The sequence below is a fragment of the Suricata suricatta genome, chromosome 2, assembly GCF_006229205.1.
Source record: "Suricata suricatta isolate VVHF042 chromosome 2, meerkat_22Aug2017_6uvM2_HiC, whole genome shotgun sequence".
In the NCBI taxonomy this organism is placed as follows: Eukaryota; Metazoa; Chordata; class Mammalia; order Carnivora; family Herpestidae; genus Suricata; species Suricata suricatta.
The window spans coordinates 148,793,435-148,813,801 of NC_043701.1; the positions used below are offsets into that span (position 1 = coordinate 148,793,435).

Sequence of the window (20,367 nt, forward strand, 5' to 3'; positions counted from 1 at the left end):
TGCCAGGCATTTGCTGCTTCAGTCATTGTTTTGTTGAATGTTCACAGCCCCAAAGGGTAAATACAGTCATCATTCCCATTTCATAGGTGATAAAACTGAGGTTTAAAGTGGTTAGGTGACATGCCTAAAGTTGCACACCTAGTAAGTAGTAGAGCAGGACACAAATTCGCCCGTCTAGCTTTACCCTGCAGCACTTGGTGCTGGGATGTGTGTTCATTGGCTTGTCTCCCTGGTCAGACCATGTGCTTCTCAAGGGTAGGGCTCAGACCATCCTAATCTATGTGTCTGCATGGCACAAAGTGGGAACTCAGCACATGTTTGCTGAATAAATGAATCCTAAATGGAGTTGCAGATTCCTTGTTCTAAATCTAAGGAGGACACAGGCACAAAGAAGTAAAAAAAATTTTTGACCCAAGTCATATGATCTTTCAGCAGTAAGATAGTGGAACAGAGGTAAGGATATTTCATTTACTCATTGGAACAATCAGATCAGAAAAGAAAAACAGTCAACATCCATTTAGGGGATCTGAAGACAATGTGGTCTTGCTTGGGTAATAAATTCACTTGTGGACATGTTGAAGTGCTCAAAGCTTCCTTAGATGGCAGGAAATGGTCACGGGGATACACATTTACAAAGGATGGAAATTAGCATGGAGGGCCCAAGATGGTTGCCTCAGAAGCATTAGTTTTTTTTTTTTTTTTTTTGAAGGCTTTGATGGGGCTAAGGTCAAACTATGCATTTGCTGTACTCTTTAAAAAATAATGAGAACATCTGGTTTTAAATGCTTCTTTTGTCTTAGGCTATATTAATAAGCCAAATCTCCATTTTAAACTGAATATTGGCAAGGAATGGGGCTTTGGGGGAATGTGGCTCTGTCCTTAACAGGACAGAAGAGGTTAATAGGTCAAAAACCTGGAACAAAACAAAACCCTTAAGTGATTCCAGGTTGATCTAAAATAGTCGATTTGTAAGAAAGAGCACATTAGTCTGACAAGCAGGGCTCATTCAAAACGGCCTTTTCTCAATGCCAGCCCATTTCCTTGTTGGCTGTGTGGCACCCCTCTCCTTGGAGTAGCGTGCTTATAGTCCCCGGATGTTCCATTGCATCACTGCATCATTGCATCAGTCTGCGTGGGCAGACTGACCTCCAATACCATACCTGCTGTCTACTGGCTGTGTGACTTCTGCCCACCTACCCGAACATTCTCAGCTTCAGTTTTCTCATTTGGAAAATAGAACTAAAGTCAGCCCTTGGCCCGCGTAGACACTGGTGGGGCTTTAGCAAGACCACGACTTTACTGTTGTTATCAGTTGTGCATCTCTGGATTCATAAATGGGAGGTCCTGCTGTGATAGTTCTCTCTGGAAAGGTGAGCAGATTTGTCTGTTTTCTGAAGAGGTCAAGGGGTGGATTTGGCAGTGCCAAAGTATGCATGGTCATTGTTCAGAAACAGAAAATGAGCATCTGGGTGAAATTTAGGAAGTGTTTAGTCATGCTTACTACGCTTCAGTGTAGCTGTGCCCAACCTAACTGTGACCCCACAGGCCTGAGCCTGTGTATGGTGTGGCCTCAGTCAGGCCTCTTTGGGACCTTCTGTGTTTTATATCCTGCATCTTGGGGTTGCCAAGACATATAAAGACATGTTCTTTAGCCTGAATTAGGTCAAGAACACATTGATTAAGAGTAGGGTCTCAGAAGTAGACCATCATCAATTAGAATCTTGCCCCTTTGCTTCCTTTTTGTGAGATTCTGAGCAAGGTGTTTCATGCCACCAAGCCTCAGATTCTCCCCACATACAGTGGGGATGAGGAGGAGTATGATGATGCTTCAAAGAGTCATTATGAAGATGAAATGCAACACTACATTTGGAACAGGGAGCACAGAGCTTGGCTTACAGTGAATACTCAAATGATGTGCATTGTCATCTATTACACCCATGTGGGGCTGGAAAAGCAAAGAAAGCCCTCAAGCTCTGGCAGTGAGAAGCCTCAATCTTAAGCCCCTGTTGCTCTGAGGACAGTTGCAGGGGTCTCACCAAAGGGCCAACACAGTGGGCTCTGTCCATTCTCTTCCCCACAGACCTGGGGCTGGGGCTGAGGAGTGTCGAGGAAGTGCATGAGGATTCTCACTCATGGGCTCAGAGGACTGTAGAAGTTCAAGGGGAAGCCAATCCTACTTTCTGAGAACAGGGATGGGGACTAGTCCTGTGGGACAGAGAAGGGTGCTTTGTACCTCTATGCTTTCATCTCAGTTAAAACCCGCTTCCCAGGTTCCTTTTTCTGATGGTTGGTTGGTAGTGAGGATTAAGCGCAGGGTTGAACATCCCCTGGGGCCCGAGTCTCTAACTCAGGATGTCGTGGCCCTGCCTTTATGTGGACACAGTGAGAACCTGCTTTGATGGTTGGACAAGTGGGTATCTGGCATCTCCAAGGGGAAGTATGGAGCGATCACAGTCTGTGTACAAGTCCCCAGTTGTGTCTGCTCCTTTACCTCCTAAAGCCTCATCTCAGCCACAGAGGCATCAGACATCACATGTGTGCGTGCGCACACACACCCACACACACACACACACACACACCGCCTTCCATGCTAAGGAGGCAATGCAAATGAGTGAAGCTGGCCAAGCGTAAGACAGATGTTGGCGAGCAGCTCTGTGACGACCTGGAAATTTTATAACTGGTTTCAAGTCACAAAAATCTCATGGGTGAGAATTTTCTAATTTTAGAAACACTTCCAGCTGGGTGTTGTCTGCTCATGGCCCACCTGCCCCTGTTCAGCAGTAGCAATGCTCTGTCTGTGCCCAGTGGTGTTGTGGGGCTGGGCGTGGGGGTGGGGCAGCAATGGCCCGTGGGACCACTGGACATCCCGAGGAAGCTTTATCCAAAGGGCCTGGGAGGAGAAGAAGAGATGAGCTCAGCTAACCAGGCCCTGGCCTTGTCATCGTGGTGGTGTCTCTGGGCTCTGGTACCCTTAGAACCTCTAATAGTCCCGGATCCCATGTGCAGAGGGGAAAAGGGTCTAGGGAGGAGGCTGCTGGATTGTCAGGTGTTTGGTCCCTGCAGGTGACACTGGGCAACCTTGGCCCACATGCTTCTCCTCGTTTCTGGATATCCCACACTCCTTCCAACAAAAGGGCCAGGGGCTATGTTAGGTCTCCTGGGGTTTCTGCAAAGTGACAGCCTCTGTCTCAAATCTTATTTCCTTTCTGGTAGCAGTGCCTCTGTAAATGAGGCCCAGATTTCTCAACAGAGGTTTCAACAACAAGAGGCTTAAGGGAATAAGGAATTTGCAAATCTTACACACTGGAAACAGGCCAGGAGTTTAGTGACGGTGGAAGAAACTTGAGATTTGCCCAAAAGCACCAAAGCCCCTCTCTCTAGCTTCCCACTTGCTCTCAGCACTCTAAAAAGCTCAAACAAGATTATTGGAAAGCCTGGCCATTAAAAGGGAACTTGTGGCCTATTTTTAGTCTGGATGCTATCAAAGCCAAGAGGAAGGCCCATCCTCAGCATTAACAGCAGCCCTCTGTACAGAGATAAGAGGTTGTTAAGAGGAGCAGTGTTTGTGTGTGTGTGTGAGCACATGTGTATGTGGTTACAGACCCTTCCACTGGCTGAGATAAATTAGACTTTTAAACTGTCTTTTGCTAGGCTATTAGAAAAACAGATAAGTCTTAAAACAGCTTCCTGACAGAAGGCAGGGTTCAGTTCTGGGCAGAATATTACCAAGATATCTGATAGCTAAAAGGGATACATTTTAGTTATCTGAAAACCAAGGCCTAGAGGAGGGCAGGGTGGGCTCAAGATCAACAGGGTAGACCAGGACTTGAATCCCAGACACAGAAACTCTATATAGGTTTACTTTTCTCTCCCCAGAATGGGAAGTTGTGGGCGTCGGCATTCATTCTCTTACACGTAGGTAACCAGGTGGTCCTGTCGGAGGTGGGAACTGGCCATCCCACAAGCCCATTTACTCAGGGCCCTCAGCAGAGCAATTCCAGACTCCTCCTGGTGTCTTCTGGGTGGGGGTCTCCTATTCTGAGAAGCAGAGGGCTCTTTAGCCAGAGTCCAGGTCTCTTCAAAAGTTGAGGCACCTGGGTTCCAGACGAGCTGTCCCTTCGATCTGCAGTGTGACCTTGGGCAAGTTCACTGCCCCTATTTGGGCTCAAGTGCTCCATCTTGCAACAGGAAGAGTGGCATTAGAACTTCTCCAACAGCTAACGTCCTATGCTAACTGAAGACCTAGATGCTAGAAGAGCCCACTGGCCAGCCTCCCCAGTAAGCTCTGACTCATGCCATAGAGGCTTCTCCCAAGAGGTTTATGCCCTCGGTTCCACTTGGCTCTGCTCAGTGTATGCATCCTTGAGCCTCCAAAACACCTGGCTAGCAGGTCTGGATCAGAAAGTACCATCCTAAAGGGTCTGGGTGGCTCTCCCAAGGTCATACATCAGCGGATGATGGGGGAGGGGGGGGTGGGCTGGGACCAGCCCTGTTGGAGTCTGAGCTGGGGGACATTTCCTATTTGCTAAGACTCGTCCTGGATTTTGTCCAGTGGTGAGGAAGGACTTGGTGAGCCACGTGTGTCTCCTCCTTGTTCCCAAGGGACGGTGGGGCCCAGAGCTAAGAGCTCAGAATGCTGCCTTCCTCCATACAGACTCTGTCCATGTGGGGGCCTATGCGGTTAAAGGTTGGGGTCTACACTGGGAAAATGAGCAGGCAGAACTCAGGATCGTGGCTGCTCTACTTGTGCTTCCAGAAAGTCAAGTAGCCTGTGATTAGGCTGGGTGAGGGAGAAGAGCCCAGTATAGGGAACTGTTTCTACCCCAGACCCACACTGTGTTCTTGCAGTCAGGCCACAGGGAGGGGGCTTGGGCTTCTACATGACTTTCTGTTAATGAGGTGGGAGTGGGCCAAGGGAAGCCAGGCATCTCCAAGTTCAGTGCTAGAGCTCAGCCTGCCCCAAGTGCTGGGAATTCTCATTCTATGAAATATGCTGTGGTTTTAGTAAAAAAGATGAGCTCTGTTGATCATCTCTATAACTATACAGTGAGGCATCCGATTCTCACATTGGCCTGGTCTTTTATACCTTCATCTTCAGCCCCCACCTCCACCTCACAATAGCTCTCCAGGAAGTAGAGCAGACCCTCTCTACTCAGTTTCCAGAAGAGGACACCGAGGGCTCCCAGGGCACATAGGTGGTAGGTTACCAAGTGGAGATTCAGCATCAGGCTCCCTCACCCAGGCTCACCCCACGGCACCTGCTGCTGCCCTGCAAAACAGTGTTTCTGGAGGCATTGGGAAGAAAAGTGAGGGCAAATGTGGCCTGCTGCGTCCATCTGTCCCCAGCCTGCAGGCCCCCACCCCTCAAGCAGCCATGACGGCTGTGCCCAGTGCACAAGGACTGTAGCAGGGAAGCCGGTCTTACCTGCAGCGGTGGTGATGCCCAGGAGCCGGCAGGTGTATTCTAGCCCAGTCCAGAACATTTGCAGCTTCATGGTGCCAGGGTCGAGGGCAGGTTCCTAGTAGGGCAGGCAGTAGTAGCTCTGGCCTGAGATGCTCCTCAATGCCTGTGTGCAGGGGGAGCCTGTGGCTGTCGGCTCTGGGTCCCCGTGCCCCTGGGCCCTGCCTTCCAAACCAGTCCTGGCCACCACAGCCTGGCCGAGGTGTGAATAGGACTCACCTTCCCGGCTCTGCTGCCTGTGCCCTTGCCAGACGCTCGGCTTAATCATTACCTTGGAAGAGTGCCCCTGCCGCTCCGCGCAGCTCCGGCCTGGCCTAGAGCTGCTGCGGCTCCAGCACGGCCGCTTGAGATCAGGCCAATTAGGGCTGGGCTGGAGGCAGCCTGGAGCTGGCAATTAACCATTTCTGGGTGGGAGGGGAGAGCCGGGGAGCCAGCCCAGGCCCTTCCTTACTGGTCAGCTCTGAGAAAGTCACACCTGGACCTCAGGCCCATGGGCTCTGGGGAAGTCATTGTCTAGAGGTGACAGGTTCGTGTGGGAGAGAAAGCTGTGCCTTTAAATCCCTAGCAGAAACAACTCATGAAATGAGTTCCAAGCTTCTATTCTTCTGCGTATAGGTGGATTAGAAAGCTTTGCAGCCATGCTAGATTTGGATTCTGCCCAGACATACATAGCTCAGGCCCATAGCACACATGGACCCTCCTTTATCCCTGACACAGACCCCTGACGTGTGATGTAGGAAACACTATGATTCTCTGGGAGGGGACTTTCTATGTCAATAATTAACTGGGTGACCTTGGGGAAGCCCAAAGATGTTTGTGAGCCTCGGTGACTTTTGTAGATGATAAATGAGAGGGTCTGGCTGGATTGGTGGTTCGCAGGGTATGTTCTAAGAGCTGCTCTGGAAAGCCCAGCCTCTAAGAGCTGACAATCATGGGCTTTTACTAATTCACAATTTGCTCATTGATGAAAAGTTTTAGCATTTCTCCCAGGCATTTTTCTGAAGTCTTTTATCTCTTTGCTCAAGTGGAATAGACAGCAAAATAACCAAATTGGGGGGAAAATCCCCAAACTAAATTCTGATGATAACAAAAAGCTCAGGCATAATCTGTTTTGTTTATTGCTTTGGTGAGGATCATACCTCTTCATATAATGAGTACATATTTTTTCTCTAGTGAGGTTATTTTAAGTTTCCAGTGAAGAAAACAATAAAAAAAACTAAAAGACAACCTACAGAATGGGAGAAGGCATTTGCAAATAATATCTCTGATAAAGGGTTAGTGTCCAAAATATATAAAAAACTGATAAAACTTAACACCCCCCCCCAAACAATAATCCAATTAAAAAATGGGCAGGGGCGCCTGGGTGGTTCAGTCTGTTGAGCATCTGACTTCAGATCAGGTTATGATCTCACAGTTTATGAGCTGGAATCCTGTGTTGGGCTCTGTGCTGACAGCTCAGAGCCTGGAGTCTGTTTTGTATTCTGTGTCTCCCTTTCTCTCTCCCCTTCTCTTGTACATGCTCTGTCTCTCTCTCTGTATCTCAAAAATAAATAAATGTTAAAAATTTTTTTAAATGGGCAGAGAACACATGAAAAAATGTTCATCATCACTTACCATCAGGGAAATTAAAATCAAAACTACAAGGAGATATCACATCACACATGTCAGAATGGCTAAAATCAAAAACACAAGAAACAAGTGTTGGTGAGCATGTGGAAAACTCCCTTGCACTGTTGGTGGGAATGCAAACTGGGGCAGCCACTCTGGAAAAAAGTATGAAGGTTGCTCAAAAACAGTAAAAGTAGAATTACCCTATCATTCAGGAATCATACTACTGGGTATTTTACCCCAAAATACAAAAACACTAATTCAAAGGGGTACATGAATCTCTATGTTTATTGCAGCGTTATTTACAATAGCCAAATTATTGAAGGAAGTGTCCGTCAATTGATGAATGGATAATAAGATGTGGTATATATACACATTGAAACATTATTTAGCCATAAAAAGAATGAAATCTTGCCATTTACAATGACGTGGTTGAAACTAGAGAGTATTATGTTACACGAAATAGTCAGAGAGAGAGACAAGTACCATATGATCCCACTCATATGTGGAATTTAAAAAACAAAACAAATGCACAAAGAAAAAAAAATACCAAAAAGCCGACTCTTAACCATAGAGAACAAATTGATGGGTTACCAGAGTGGAGGTGGGTGGGGACATGGGGGAAATAGGGGATGAGGATTAAAGACTTAGTATGATGAAAAAAAAATACTTATTCTAATATGATTGATTAATTTGATCAAGATTTCATAACAGTCCATAAAGACTACTAATTTTTTTTATCTCCCCCATTTGAATTAGTTTAAGAATCTCTGTGTTCATGTGACCTTTCAGATCAAGTTTAAAAAATGTATGGTTTGGGGGCCCCTGGGTGGCTCAGTCCGTTAAGCGTCAGACTTCAGATCAGGTCATGATCTCATGGTTTGTGAGTTCAAGCCCCTGTTGAGCTCTCTGCTGTCATTGCTGGCCGGGCTTGTTTCAGATCTTCCGTCCCCTTCTCTGCACCCCTCTCCTGCCAGCCTATGTGCATGCACGTGCTTTCTTTCTCTCTCAAAAAGAAATAAAACATTTTTAAAAAGATTAAAAATGTATAGTTTGACATATTTATTTCTTGGGTCAGCTGTGTTTATAAACTCCAAATTTCCCAGTGTCCCACAGGCCTTGGCACTTGCACACGTCCTCCCTGCATGCTGGTACCTGAGTGTCTGCAGCACACACAACCGCACAGGTGTTGTTGTGAGCAGCTGGGGGGCTGCAGTCCCGTGGCTCCATGCCCTGTGCGGGCCTGTTCTCAAAGCTTCTTGGGAGGCTCTGGCCAGCCCTGCAGCACGCCTTGTTCCTTCCTTGCTAACAGCAGCTGGTTTTGTTGGGTATCTGACATCTCCCTGCTCAGAAGACATAGAGTCCTTCCAGGCCTTGCTTGACAAGGTCTGTTTAGCTCCCCGGTCTGGATTACAGCCTCCCCTTCCTAGTGCCTTTGTTTTAGCCATGAATGTGTGACCCAATATGGATCAAACAGCCTGGAAGGGGTAGATGCCCATTTACTTCTGGGAAAGTGTCCCTCACTTTTAACAAGGGGCCTGAGGCTGGGCTGGTCTTCCCCTCCTTGAGTGCACCTGTATCAGGACAGGCAGCTTCTCGGTGATGAGGGGGTCAAGGCAAAGGGCAAAAGCAGCACATGGCATCTGTCCAGGGATATGGCAGCAACACTGGGCCCTTAGGGAGCTGTCAAACTTACCTGTTCTTTGTTTGTTTGTTTACATTTTAAAGAATGTTTACTTACTTATTTTGAGAGAGTGTGAGCACACAAGTGGGGGAGGGGCAGAGAGAGAAAGAGAGAGAGAGAGAGAGAGAGAGAGAGAGAGAGAGAGAGAGACTCCCAGCAGGTTCTACACTGTCAGTGCAAGAGCCCAACATGGCTGGTGGAGGAAGGAAGGTATGTCCTATTGCAAAAGCACACTGTGGAGGAGACCCCATGTGTGCTGGCTTGAGAAAACAGCAAGGAAGACACTGGCAGAGTTTCTGGCCCCTCTTGCCACCACTAAGCCGTTTGTGGAGCTCCGTGGGGAAAGGAGAAATCTGGCTGGCAGACAAGGTCCTCAGACGTCTCAGAATTCAGAGAAAAGATTTCCAGGAACCGAGGACCAGAGGCCCTGAAATAGAAGTTCCCAGACATTCTGGTCTGACTTTGAAGTCATTAATGGGCTCAGAGGAAAAAGAAAGGGGCACTTTCCTCAGAGATCAAAGGGCTGCCCAGGGAACTCTGCTTCCAAGAGGCTTGTGAAAAGGTGGAGGGAAGAACCCAAGGCTGAGGTCTGCCATGAAGGACCCACATGAAGAGTGCAGGAAAGTTCCTTGGGCAACAGGAAGGAGCCTCAGACTACAGCAATATAGGGACCAGAGAACTAGGCGGCCCGCTGATTTGGACAACAGTGCAGCATGAGTACTGCACAGAGGAAGCACGCTTTCCACTCTGGCTGCTTTGGAAAGAATCTAAACTTGCCCTAATGGGTGGAGTTATGGGGAGAAACTTTCAGTTCACAGTAGGAGAAGGCCACTTATCTGTTGTTCCCCCCTCATAGGATGGGCTGGTCTGGGAGATCATGAGTTCCCTGGAGCTCCCCAAAACACTGTGTGTGTGTGTGTGTGTGTGTGTGCGCATGCACATGTTTTTGTGCACATGTGAACATTGGTGATCTTGTGGGCAGTTCTTAAGTTCTGATCAGATAATTTGGACTCCAGAGTCTGTGATTCCAGATGGCAGTGATTCTTAAAGGAATCCAGACAATGGCCCTGAGAAGTGCCAGGGATGCACCTAGAATGCAAAGGAAGAGAGCCAGGATTTCCTACCTTGCCTGGTTCCTCTTCTGTGCATCTGTCCACAGTGCCAGGATGCCGGGCCAGGGCAGAGAAGCAGTGCAGAGAGGGAGAGGAAGGGTGCCAAGTTCAGTTCCACAGTTAATAGCTTTGTGACTTGGGACATTCTGTATCCTCTCAGTCCTAACTTCCATGTCTATCAAATGGGTCTACAAGGTGTCTCATTAGGAGAGAAGTATTGGGTCAACAGTACCTATATAAAGCAGATGCTAGGACATGGGATCTACTACTCTGAGTGAGCAAAGAAAACTTTCTGCACTGTGGCCAACCTTTTGTAGGGTTTGTTACAACAGGATTCCAACCAGTGAACCAATGACACTCCCAATTAGGGGCACAGCCCGGCCCTGACCTCAGGGAAATAGAGAGAGAATAGCTGTTCTTTGGGAGGACAGGGCTCACCCAGAGCTTTGTTTACTATATTGTTTCATTTCACTGCACACTAACCCGAGTCCCCTGTGTTGTAACCATAGGAAGGCAGTCAGACTCAATAAGCTTACAATAATTCAAGCTGCTTGGTAATAAATGTCCTGCCTCCAGGGCTGTGAAAACTAGTGCTAACGTCAGTAACCATCATAATAGCTCGTGTTTGTTCAACATTAACTGCATTCCAGGTGCTGTGCTAAGTGCTATATATACAACCCTATTCTTCTTTTATTCACATTTTACAGATGAGGAAGCCGTCATGTTAGATTAAGTGCATTTACCCAAGATCACACAAAACAGAAATGAGGAGACAATGAGTCCAGTGGTCTCTGCTTGGCTCCCTTTGCTGTGCTCTCTGGTTTTACAGGTGCTTCCATCATAAAGCCGCCCAGTGAGAGGAGACCACTGCAGTAACCCTGGGGCAGATCATTCAGGAGGGCTTCTATAGGAAACTGCTCTCAGATTGGAGGAGGCAATGGGGGACTTGCTGAAGCTCCCCACTGTCTTCCCATGATGGTCATGGGCGTGAATGACCCCAGGGGCTGGGTTGCAGCTGCCCCTGGCCTTGTCTAGAGCTTCTGTGTGTTGCTATATCTGAATGCAATATGGGATGGCCATAAATCGTGTGCCATTAATAGCAGCACAAAACTTCTAGATGCCCAGGATGGCTCTGGGGAGCACGAGGAGTCAGGAAAGGATGAAATGTGGGCATATGCTAATCGTCATCTGTTGGGGGATGAGGAAGCATGCACAAAATAGTAGGAAGCTCATGGGCATAAGTCAAAGAAGTGCCTGGCCCTGGAGACAAATCCCTGGAGCTGGTCTAAACCTTTGACCTCTTCAGGCCCTCATCTCAGTATCTGCGGAAGAAAATAGAGATCCTTAGACTTGTAGCCCCCCAGAAACCGGTCATATTGTATTAGCACTTGCCTAGTTAATGTTGGCCTCTTCCACTGGCTGGTGAGATTTATGGACTGAGGGATGGTAGACACTTGAATGAATGAAGAAGTCTTGTCCAAAAGGACCCTTTGTTTGTATTTTAGTTCTTTAGAATCCATTTAGCCAAAGCACAGGATGTAGGCAAACCCACACATACCCAACAGTATAAAAGGTGCAGTGGATGGATTTTCAAGTAAACTCATGTTTGGCCTTCACCTCTCTCTCTTTCTCTAAGTTTGGTGCCATCTGTGTTTGCTTCTTCACAGTGCAGGGGGTACCAATGATCTGTTTAAGGCCTGTGTTACTGTACAGGGTTGTGTTAATAATTTCCCAGTGAGTTTTAGTTCACAGGGAGGCAGAGCTGCCCAGGGTCCTCCATGTGTTGGTCTGTGCAGGGCAGAGCAAGATACATGCCCTGGAACGGAGTGGGGAGGGCTACTGAGCTGCATAGGTCTGCCGTGCTTGGCAATTGTCATTTTAACATGCTGGTTCTGGAAGAGGGGGTGGTGCAGCGGTCTTCAGGCTGAGTTACCTGCGGATAAATTCCAACTGGCCTCTAAAGGTCAGTGTGAACTAGGACAGGTCATGCTTCTTGGGGTTGGGTTTTTCCATACTTACAATGAAGCAGTTGGACCCTTCAGATCTTTCCAAGTCACCGAGGTTGTGGTCTTTATAACCCTGAACTCCATTTTAATTAAGCTGTCCTGAAAGGGTAGACTGACAGGGTGAGGGATTGCCATGCTTGATGGGGGCTTGACAGGGGGACCACCTGCTCTGCTGAGCAAGCGTCATCAGACGTGGTCAGACGGCCCTGCTGTTGCAGCCGGATCTCCTGGGACCATCTGTCAAGACACAGATTTACAGTGCGTGGCCTCAGGAGGTTTTAAAAATTTCACGGGCTTGGCCCTCTTGATGACCACAGATTTTGGGAAATTGGTCTCTGACATCAGTCCTCCCAGGGGGCACAGTGAGACTAAATACCTGTCCAGGTTTGTAGCATTTAGGAGGTTAAATCTCCAACGCTCCCAAGAGTGAACTCCAACATGTGGAGGAAATAATATTTTAGTCAAAGGCGCCGAGTTGCCTCAGACAAGGTCCCCCTCTGTTGTTGCTGGGAGGAAGGGGTTTCCACATCAATCAGAGCCCCAAGGGGAGCTCAGGAGAAAGAACACAGGCTCCTTCGTCAGGGTCCTGGTTGTGCTCTCCCTAAAAAATCCACACCCACCATGAAATGTGAGGGCAGGGGTGAAATTAGGAGGGCAAAACTACAATTTCCCCTTCTGTGTCAGTGCTTTTCATGATAGTGTCTCTGAATATTTTGATTTTTTTGGTTTAAACTAATTCTCAAAAGATGGCTAGGGCTCTGTCAGGAAAAATGAGAATCCTGTTGGTGAATTCTATTCAGAAGTCAAGCAAGGTCATTGTAACTTCTCTAAGTGCTAAAACCATGTTTTACTCATTTGAGTCTCTTCATTCACTCACCACAGCCCACTTGCTAATTCATATCCCAAGAAATATGTTTTTTTTCCTGATGACTAAAAAAAAAGCCCCAAAACAAAAACCAACAACACCAAGGTTTAGTTTTGAAAACATAGCGGTTTCCAGATGAATGTGGCCTTTTTTAAAAAAATGATAATCATTTGTCTCCTCCCCACTAAACTGGAGTGTGAGGATTTAAAAACTATTACTCCATGGACACAAGATAAAAGAAACAGGGGAATTCAAGTGAAGGTGGATGGAGCAGTGGCCACTGATTTTGCACAACATGGTTGGAGCAAAAGTTTCAAGCTACTGGCCTACAATGGGTATTTCCTGTGAACAGTCAGTGTTTTACTCTGCAAATCCCTGAGAGGCTCAGCACCCAGGGACACCATGTACCAGGGAGCCGGGGTCAGGCTTGGAGTTAAAAATGGGGGAATAGTTGAAAGTCTGGAAACTGAGCATTTGGACTCTTAGGTCCTTTCTTCCCCCGTGCCATCTGGGGACCCCCAAGCCTGCTCTCTGCCCTGCCCATCTCCTGTTGCTCCATCCAATGGAGACTAGAAGTTTATTGTCCAGATGAACTGAATGGTGCTGTGTCAGGCTCTGGGAGGTTAGGCATGGAACAGGACAGAAGACAGGAATTAAAGTCAGACTTGTGCTGAACTGTGGGCTCTTAAGCCTTTTCCTTAACTTGACCTTAGAACTGCAGAGGCAGACCTGGGACCCCAGGGTGCAGCTGGAAAACTTTTCCTGGAGAGTGTGAATAGCCCCACAGAAGACCTGAATATTAACTTTAGGGGACCAAAAAGTCTCATGATTTTCTGGTGAAAACCCCAAGTCCTCAAAGTCTCCATATCACATTTCTGATCAGTTTTTTAGTACCTTGTCATAGGTATTAGGTTGTATTTGAGGAAAGACTCTAACATGACAGACAGAGTCCAAGACAAATAGAAAAAGAGGACCCAGAGAGAAGGTAGAAGAAAGTGTAGGAAACCCTATAATTGCTATCTTGAGAGACATATGCGAAGATATTACATCTATAAAACAAGGACAGAATACACTGGAAAAAAAGGATAGCAATCCCAGAGCAAAAGAATCTCAAAATGAAAAACAAACAAAACTCAAACAAAATAAAAGAATAGAACAGTTAGAAGCTAAAATCCAGTACGACAAAAAAGATAAAGAAAAGGAAATAGAGGAGAAAGTCTAAGGTTATGTCTACTGATCTCCAGGAGTTCCAGAAGGCTTACAGGGCAGCGGGGGTGGGGGGGTATGGAACATGTAACACAAGAAAATTTCTGAGAACTGAAGAAAATAAGTCTCCAGAATGATTATGTTTTAGGGAAATGGAAGGAGAGACAGTGATGGGGAGGTCAAAGGTTAATGCCTACAGCTGATCAATGAAAAGTTGCAACATGAATATATTACCAAAAAATAGCACAGCAAATATCAGAAGAATTTGCTAGAAGAATTGGCAGTATTTACCTTTGGGCAGTGGAACTGGGGAGAGGCATTAGAGAAATAGGGGACAACTTTTTATAATTTTTGTTTTTGTTGATTTACTGCTTTTAGCCTGTTATTGTCTCTTGAAATATTAAGCTTGGTTACTTTTTGTTAGTTGCAAAAATAAAATGCATTTTGAAAAAGGAAACAGGGCTAAAAATTAAGAAAGTACCCCTTCTCTGGATGTTAGTGTCTGAGAGAGAGTGTGTTCTTTTAGCTATATTATTATGCATAGACAAAAAACCCGTATTTTCTTCCCACAACTGGATAACATGCATGTTGCTAAATAATTGATTTTTTAAACTTAAAAATATACTGGAATTATGCATCTGCCAACAAAAATATATGGAATGCTTATATAAGGAAGGCCTATTACTTGGTATTGCGAAAGAGAATGAAGCCGTATACAGTTAAAAACCTTAAAAGTGGCACAAATTTAGTGGCATGGGAGAGAAACAACACAAGGGCTTCTCAGAAAAAATTCTTGGGAAACACTCCACGCCACAGGTATGGAGGCCTTGGTGATGGAGGAGACTAGACACAGTGCCCCAGGACCATCATGCCAGCCCCATGCCATCCACAGCTGCTGCAGCTGATCCCTGAGACCTGCTGGAAGGTAGTGCCCACATCAGTCATGACTGTGGCCCATGTGAAGGCCAAGGGACATGGAGATTCCAGCTTGGTTATAGAGCACTCTCTCCCTAGCTGGGAAGGAGGGTGAGTGGGGCAGGGGCCTTCCCCATCTTAGTGATGATGCTCTCTCCCACATGAGCTGCCTAATGATGAGCTGAGCTGAGCTTGGTGAGGTCCCATCCTGGGAGACTTCGGGGAGAGGCTGTGTTAGGGTAGTGGGGATGCCTGCAGAATCTCCTGCTTGGCATAAAGCCCCTCACTCTGACTGTGGTCAGCTCCTCCTGTGTGTGTTCTCAGCTTTAAAACCAGTCTCACTTTTCCTCTGTTTTCTCTTCCTCTAATGCCTCACCCCTCTGTTCCTTCCACCTACAGTTTCTGCCTATATAATTCCCCCAGTTTTACCTGATCCAAAGACTACCTTGGAATGGGATTCTGGAAACTCTGGGATGGTGGGGATTATGCCAGGGCATAAACATAGGACAGAGGCAAGGGTAGCACACAGGGATGTAGAACCACAGAGCTCTGGGCTGCCAATGGGGCTAAATCTGGTGTCTGGGCTAAAATCAAGGTGTTGCCTCTTTCCAGAGCCTCTGTGGGAGGACCCGTTTCTGTGCTCATTCGGGTTATTGGCAGAGTTTAGTTCCTTGTGGCTGTAGGACTGAGCACCCCCTCTCCTTGCTGGCTGTCAGCTGAGGGCTGTTTGCATCTTCTAGAGGGCACTTACACTCCTTAGTTTGTGGCCACCTTTCTCCACCTTCAAAGCCATCAAATGTGGCTGCATCCCATATGTCACTTTCAAATATCTTCCGTCATCTCATTTCTTTCCCAGATGGGGAAGTGGCTCCAATATGCCCTGTGCATTGGGCCCACCTGGATAACTGATAGGATCTTAGGGTTAGCTCCTTAGCAGCCTAATTCCACCTGCAACCTTACTTCCCTTTTCCATGTAACTCATCACACACAGGTCCCAGCAATTAGGATATGGACATTGTCGGGGGCCATTATTCCACCTGCTGTACTGTCCATTTTCCTTCTGCAGAGCCTGTTTCTACAGAAGATTGGGGCAGGGAGCCTAAGCACAAGAAGTTGGGGTATTTGATTTAACCTTACAGAGAATCCTAGAGAGGAAAAGCTGCAACCTAGGGAAAGGTAGAAACCAGCAGCCTTTGGATCAGCTGTTTGCAGAGGATGCTCTCTGGGCAGCCAGCAGTAGTGTCAGCTGGGAATTTGTTAGACTTCCCACCCAGACCTACCAAAGCAGGCACTCTTGGGGCAGGGCCTGCAATCCGGGGTTTAGAACAGCCATCTTTCCCTGCCCTCATTGTGGCCGCTGAGCTGGCCCTCCGGGTGGCCTGAGGCTGAATCTTCCTCTCTGGCCCAGTGCTGGGCTACTGGGGGCTTCTTCCTAGGCTGCCAGGGCTCCCCAGCCACTCAGGGGCCTCCTGGAGACACAGGAACTCAATTTCCTCAGAAGTCAGGCTGCTAATGCCCTGCAAAGGTAACACGATCCAGAAAATCGACTAGGAAAGAACTGAAAAGCCTCCAGCAAGGTCTTCTGGGAAAACAGCTGGCCTCAGGTCTCAAACAGAGATGTGGGAAGTCAGGACTGTGGGGTGGGGGGTGGGGAGAGAGCCTCACAGATGTCCCTGTGCAGGCTGCAGGCTGGCCTGAGCTCTGTGGTGCCGCTGCAGGGCTCCTTGTGCGCGGAGCGTTTCAGGATCAGGGGAAACCAGAGACTCTGACTGCAGAGAATGGTGTGGGTGGGTCCCTGTGGGGTTAAGCACCCAGGTGACAGAGTGGGGGGTGGAGATAAGGTGTGTCTTTTGACCTTTCTGAGAAATCCAGACTCACTTTTTCCCTAAGTTCACCTGACAGTGGGGCTTAACTTGACTGTTCATAGGATCATCTGGGGAGATTTAAAAAAATGCTCACGCCCAGGTCACACCTCAGACCGATTTAATCAGAGTGTCCGTGGGTGGGACCCAGGCTCCATACCTTTTTCAAAGCTCCCTAACTTTAATGTGTAGGTGGTGTTGAGAGCTTGTCCAACACAGGGGCTCTACGTGCTGACTGCACATTAAAACCAAGTGGGAAACCAACGAAAAGCAGGAGCCCGAGTTCCATAAACCAGTCTCTGGGGAGGCCAGCACTGTTTGTGTTAGAACTTTCCAGGTGATTCCAGTAGGGTGCAGCCAGAATGAAACATCTGATCTAATGGGAGCAGTGCTATCTCTTGCTGGTCGTGTGAGGTTCAGCTTAGCTCCCTACCCCGTCTGTGGGGCGGGGGTGGGGTGGGGTCCTCACCATTTAGTGTCAGGTATGAAGCACTTGGCCCAGCCGTGGACCTCAGTGAAGGTCCCTTTGTCCTCGATTAGACAGGCTCTTATTTGTGTTTAGCAATGAAACCTATAGCAGAAGAAAGGCTTGGACCCCACATGTGAAATCTGGAAGGTATCCTGAGGTGACCCATATAATCCGAGATTGGTTTTAGTCAAAGCTTTTCTTTTAAAATATTTTTTAAATGTTTATTTAAACAGAGAAACAGAGCACAAGCAGGGGAGGGGCAGAGAGAGAGGAAGACATGGAATCTGAAGCAGGCTCCAGGCTCTGCTCTGTCAGCACAAAGCTTGATGTGGAGCTCAAACCCATGAACTGAGATCATGACCTGAGCCGAAGTCAGATGCTCAACTGACTGAGGCACCCAGGCGCCCTTCTTTTTTTTTAAATGAAAATCCAGTACTTATATTTTAATGGGCTGCAGAATGATATCCCTCATTTGCCCTTCTCTGCCTTTCTGCCCTGCACATTATATAGAATTGTCAATGCTTCCAAGTCCTTGTCTGGGGAAGGAGGTGAAGCTGTAGTGGCTGGTAGCCCAGTTCTCAGTGTCCCTTGCTTCTTAATAGGCAACTGAGGGTCTCCCAAAGCTTTCTTCTCTGTAACTGTCAGTCCCCCCAGTTCATTCTAGAGCTTCCCCCATCAGTGGACAATTTTCCTCCAGCCACAGGCACCCAGGGTATCATGTGGTATGGTTGATTAAACAGGGTTGGGGGGCTATTCAGGGTTCAACTGCTCACTGGCTGTGTGACCTTAAGCAAGTTTGCTTAGTCTCTCTGGGCCTTTGCCACTTCAGTTGTTTTTGGTGAGTATAGACAGTCTATAACACTCAAGTTTAAGAATTGTCACATTTCTCCCAAGAAGATAACTTGTGCCTGCTTCTAACAACTAAGCTGGTGGATGATGCATTCTGTGCAGTTGGAAGACCTCGTTCTTCATAGGATTGAGCAAGAGCGTTGGGGTTAAATGGCCCAAACACTCAGTAGAGGCCCTCTGGTTCATTCCGCACTAATCACCACTGAAGTTCTCTTTGTTCAAATCCACAGGTTTCTCAAAGGCAAGTGGTTCTGAATCATCTGGATCACATCATGGGGGTGGTGGTAGAGTGCAAGAATGGCCACAGTCTTGCCTTTCTTCCTGTATCCATGCTCTTTGCAATGTGCGTTTGCAGCGCCTTCTCGTCCTCCCAAGTCTGGGCTGGCCTGTGTCCCGCTTTGGCCAACGGAATGCAGTGGAAAAGAAGGTGGGGCAGCTCAACCTTAGCATCCCGCATACTTCCAGGTCCCCTCTCTCCTAACTCACCCAGCTGCTGTTGGAACATGCCCAGGCCAGTCTGCTAGAGGACAGGAGCGGAGATGAGCTGTCCCCACTGAAGCCATCCCAGAACAGCCAGCCCTCTGCTGACCCAGCAACAGGAGAGAAAACCGAATAGCTTAGCCCAGCACAAGCTGCCCACATGCAGAATTATCAGATAAGTGGTTATGTTGTAAGTGACTTTGTTGTAGGGTGTTGTTAGTCAGAGCTGACAGAGTGGCCTGTCCCACTCTTGGATTGCACAGAGCATGATACAGGTGCTGCTGTTTGGTGAAAGAAATCCGACTCATGCCCAGACTCAGGAGATATTTGCCTCCCTGTGCTCTCTCCATGGGGTCCCCAGTGCCCTCTCAGCCTAGGCCAGAATGACAGACCTTGGTGGGCATGTCAGGCCCCAAGACGGGCTGGGAGGACAGGCTTGGGGCCTGCTTATCTCGCATAAACCCTGACTGTGATGATCTCATCTGTATGATGAGGTGACAGGGTCTGAGGGTCACAAATGTTCCCCCAGCTCTGACACCCTGAGATTATAAAACGAGGTGAAAACTTGCTGAGCAGGGGGAATGATCTCCAGCCAAGACACAGACGCCTTTCCTCCCATCTCTCCCTAGCTCTTGTTGAAGTTCCTAAAAGGGCTCAAGTTCAAGACAAAATGGAACTCTAAGTCAGGAAAGCATTCTTGCTCATTGTTCTTTTTCAGACTGCGGAGAGTCAGCATATGAAAAAGGTGGGGTTTATATTCATAGAATTGACTGCAGTTTGGCACTTGTTTGGATTTTGAGATATAAACTACTGGGGCGCATGAGTGGACTTCCGTTCAGGTCATGATCTCACAGTTCGTGGGTTCAAGCTCTGCATCGGGCTCTCTGCTGTTGGCATGGAGCCCACTTTGGATCTTCTGTCCCCCTCTGTCTCTGCCCCTACCCTGCTTACGCTCTCTCTCTCTCTCTCTCTCTCATAAATAATAAAATAAAATAAAATAAAATAAAATAAAATAAAATAAAATAAAATAAAATAAACTACTGGTGTGTCTTCTACTCCAGGCACATGTTATTTATTGTTGGAGGTTAAGATATGTAGAAGATCAGATGTAGGTAGCCAGGTCAGTCTGGCTAGGGGCAGTTTATAGACCTTGTGTTATTTTCCCCTGTTTATCTAATTCACATTGGTTCCAGTCACTTTGAAACTGAGCAGCAGCCCATAAATATGAATGTGAAGGCTGCATGAGTCGCCTTTGGACTTAGAATCCTCGCTGGCACTAGTTTGCGGCAGACACAGTGGTGGTGGAGTGCAAGGGGATAGGAAAGTACTGGAACTTACTTTTAGACTCTCTGAGTCTGACAGGGACACATCACCAAGCTTTCTAGGCAGGCTGCCAGTCCCCATAACCACAATTGCTATGGAAAGAAACAGAGGCAATTAAAAATTTGTTGAGATTACATTTGACAATGCCTTAAATTGCCCACAAGGCACAGAATACATAGGCTGGTATATACAACCCTATACAAAAATGTGTGCTATAAATAAATAATGTAGAGAGCAATGTAGGCGTATAATGGGCATACAGGCAGGATGCAATCTAACAATATCTCTTAGTACATAAAAGAGAGCAGAAGATTATATCTGTTAGGATGACTATTACTAGAAAAATGGAAAATGAGTATTGATGAGGATGTGCAGAAATGAGAACCCTTGTGCATTACCACTAGGAATGGAAAATGGTACCCTTTGGAAACCAGCCTGGCAGTCCCTCAGAAAGCTAAACACTGAATCATCATATGATAATTTGTCAATTCCACCTCTAGGTGAAGCTAAGTGAAATAAGTCTGACC

The 20,367-nt window shown here is 47.3% G+C and overlaps 1 protein-coding gene across 6 annotated transcripts in view; it reads right to left on the reverse strand.

The window, feature by feature from the left end:
• The window catches only part of TMEM72 (transmembrane protein 72), a 32,399-nt gene extending 22,273 nt beyond the window's left edge, over positions 1–10,126 (reverse strand). Inside the window, exons 1-2 of one of the 6 annotated variants that reach the window (XM_029932159.1) lie at positions 9,878–10,126; positions 5,426–5,519 (exon numbers count right to left, since the gene is read on the reverse strand). In XM_029932159.1, coding sequence (XP_029788019.1) covers positions 5,426–5,495 — 70 coding nt within the window. In that variant the 5' untranslated portion in view covers positions 5,496–5,519; positions 9,878–10,126. The other 5 variants (XM_029932158.1, XM_029932160.1, XM_029932157.1 and 2 more) reach the window with 5 other exon arrangements.
• Between the last annotated feature and the right edge of the window lie 10,241 nt (positions 10,127–20,367).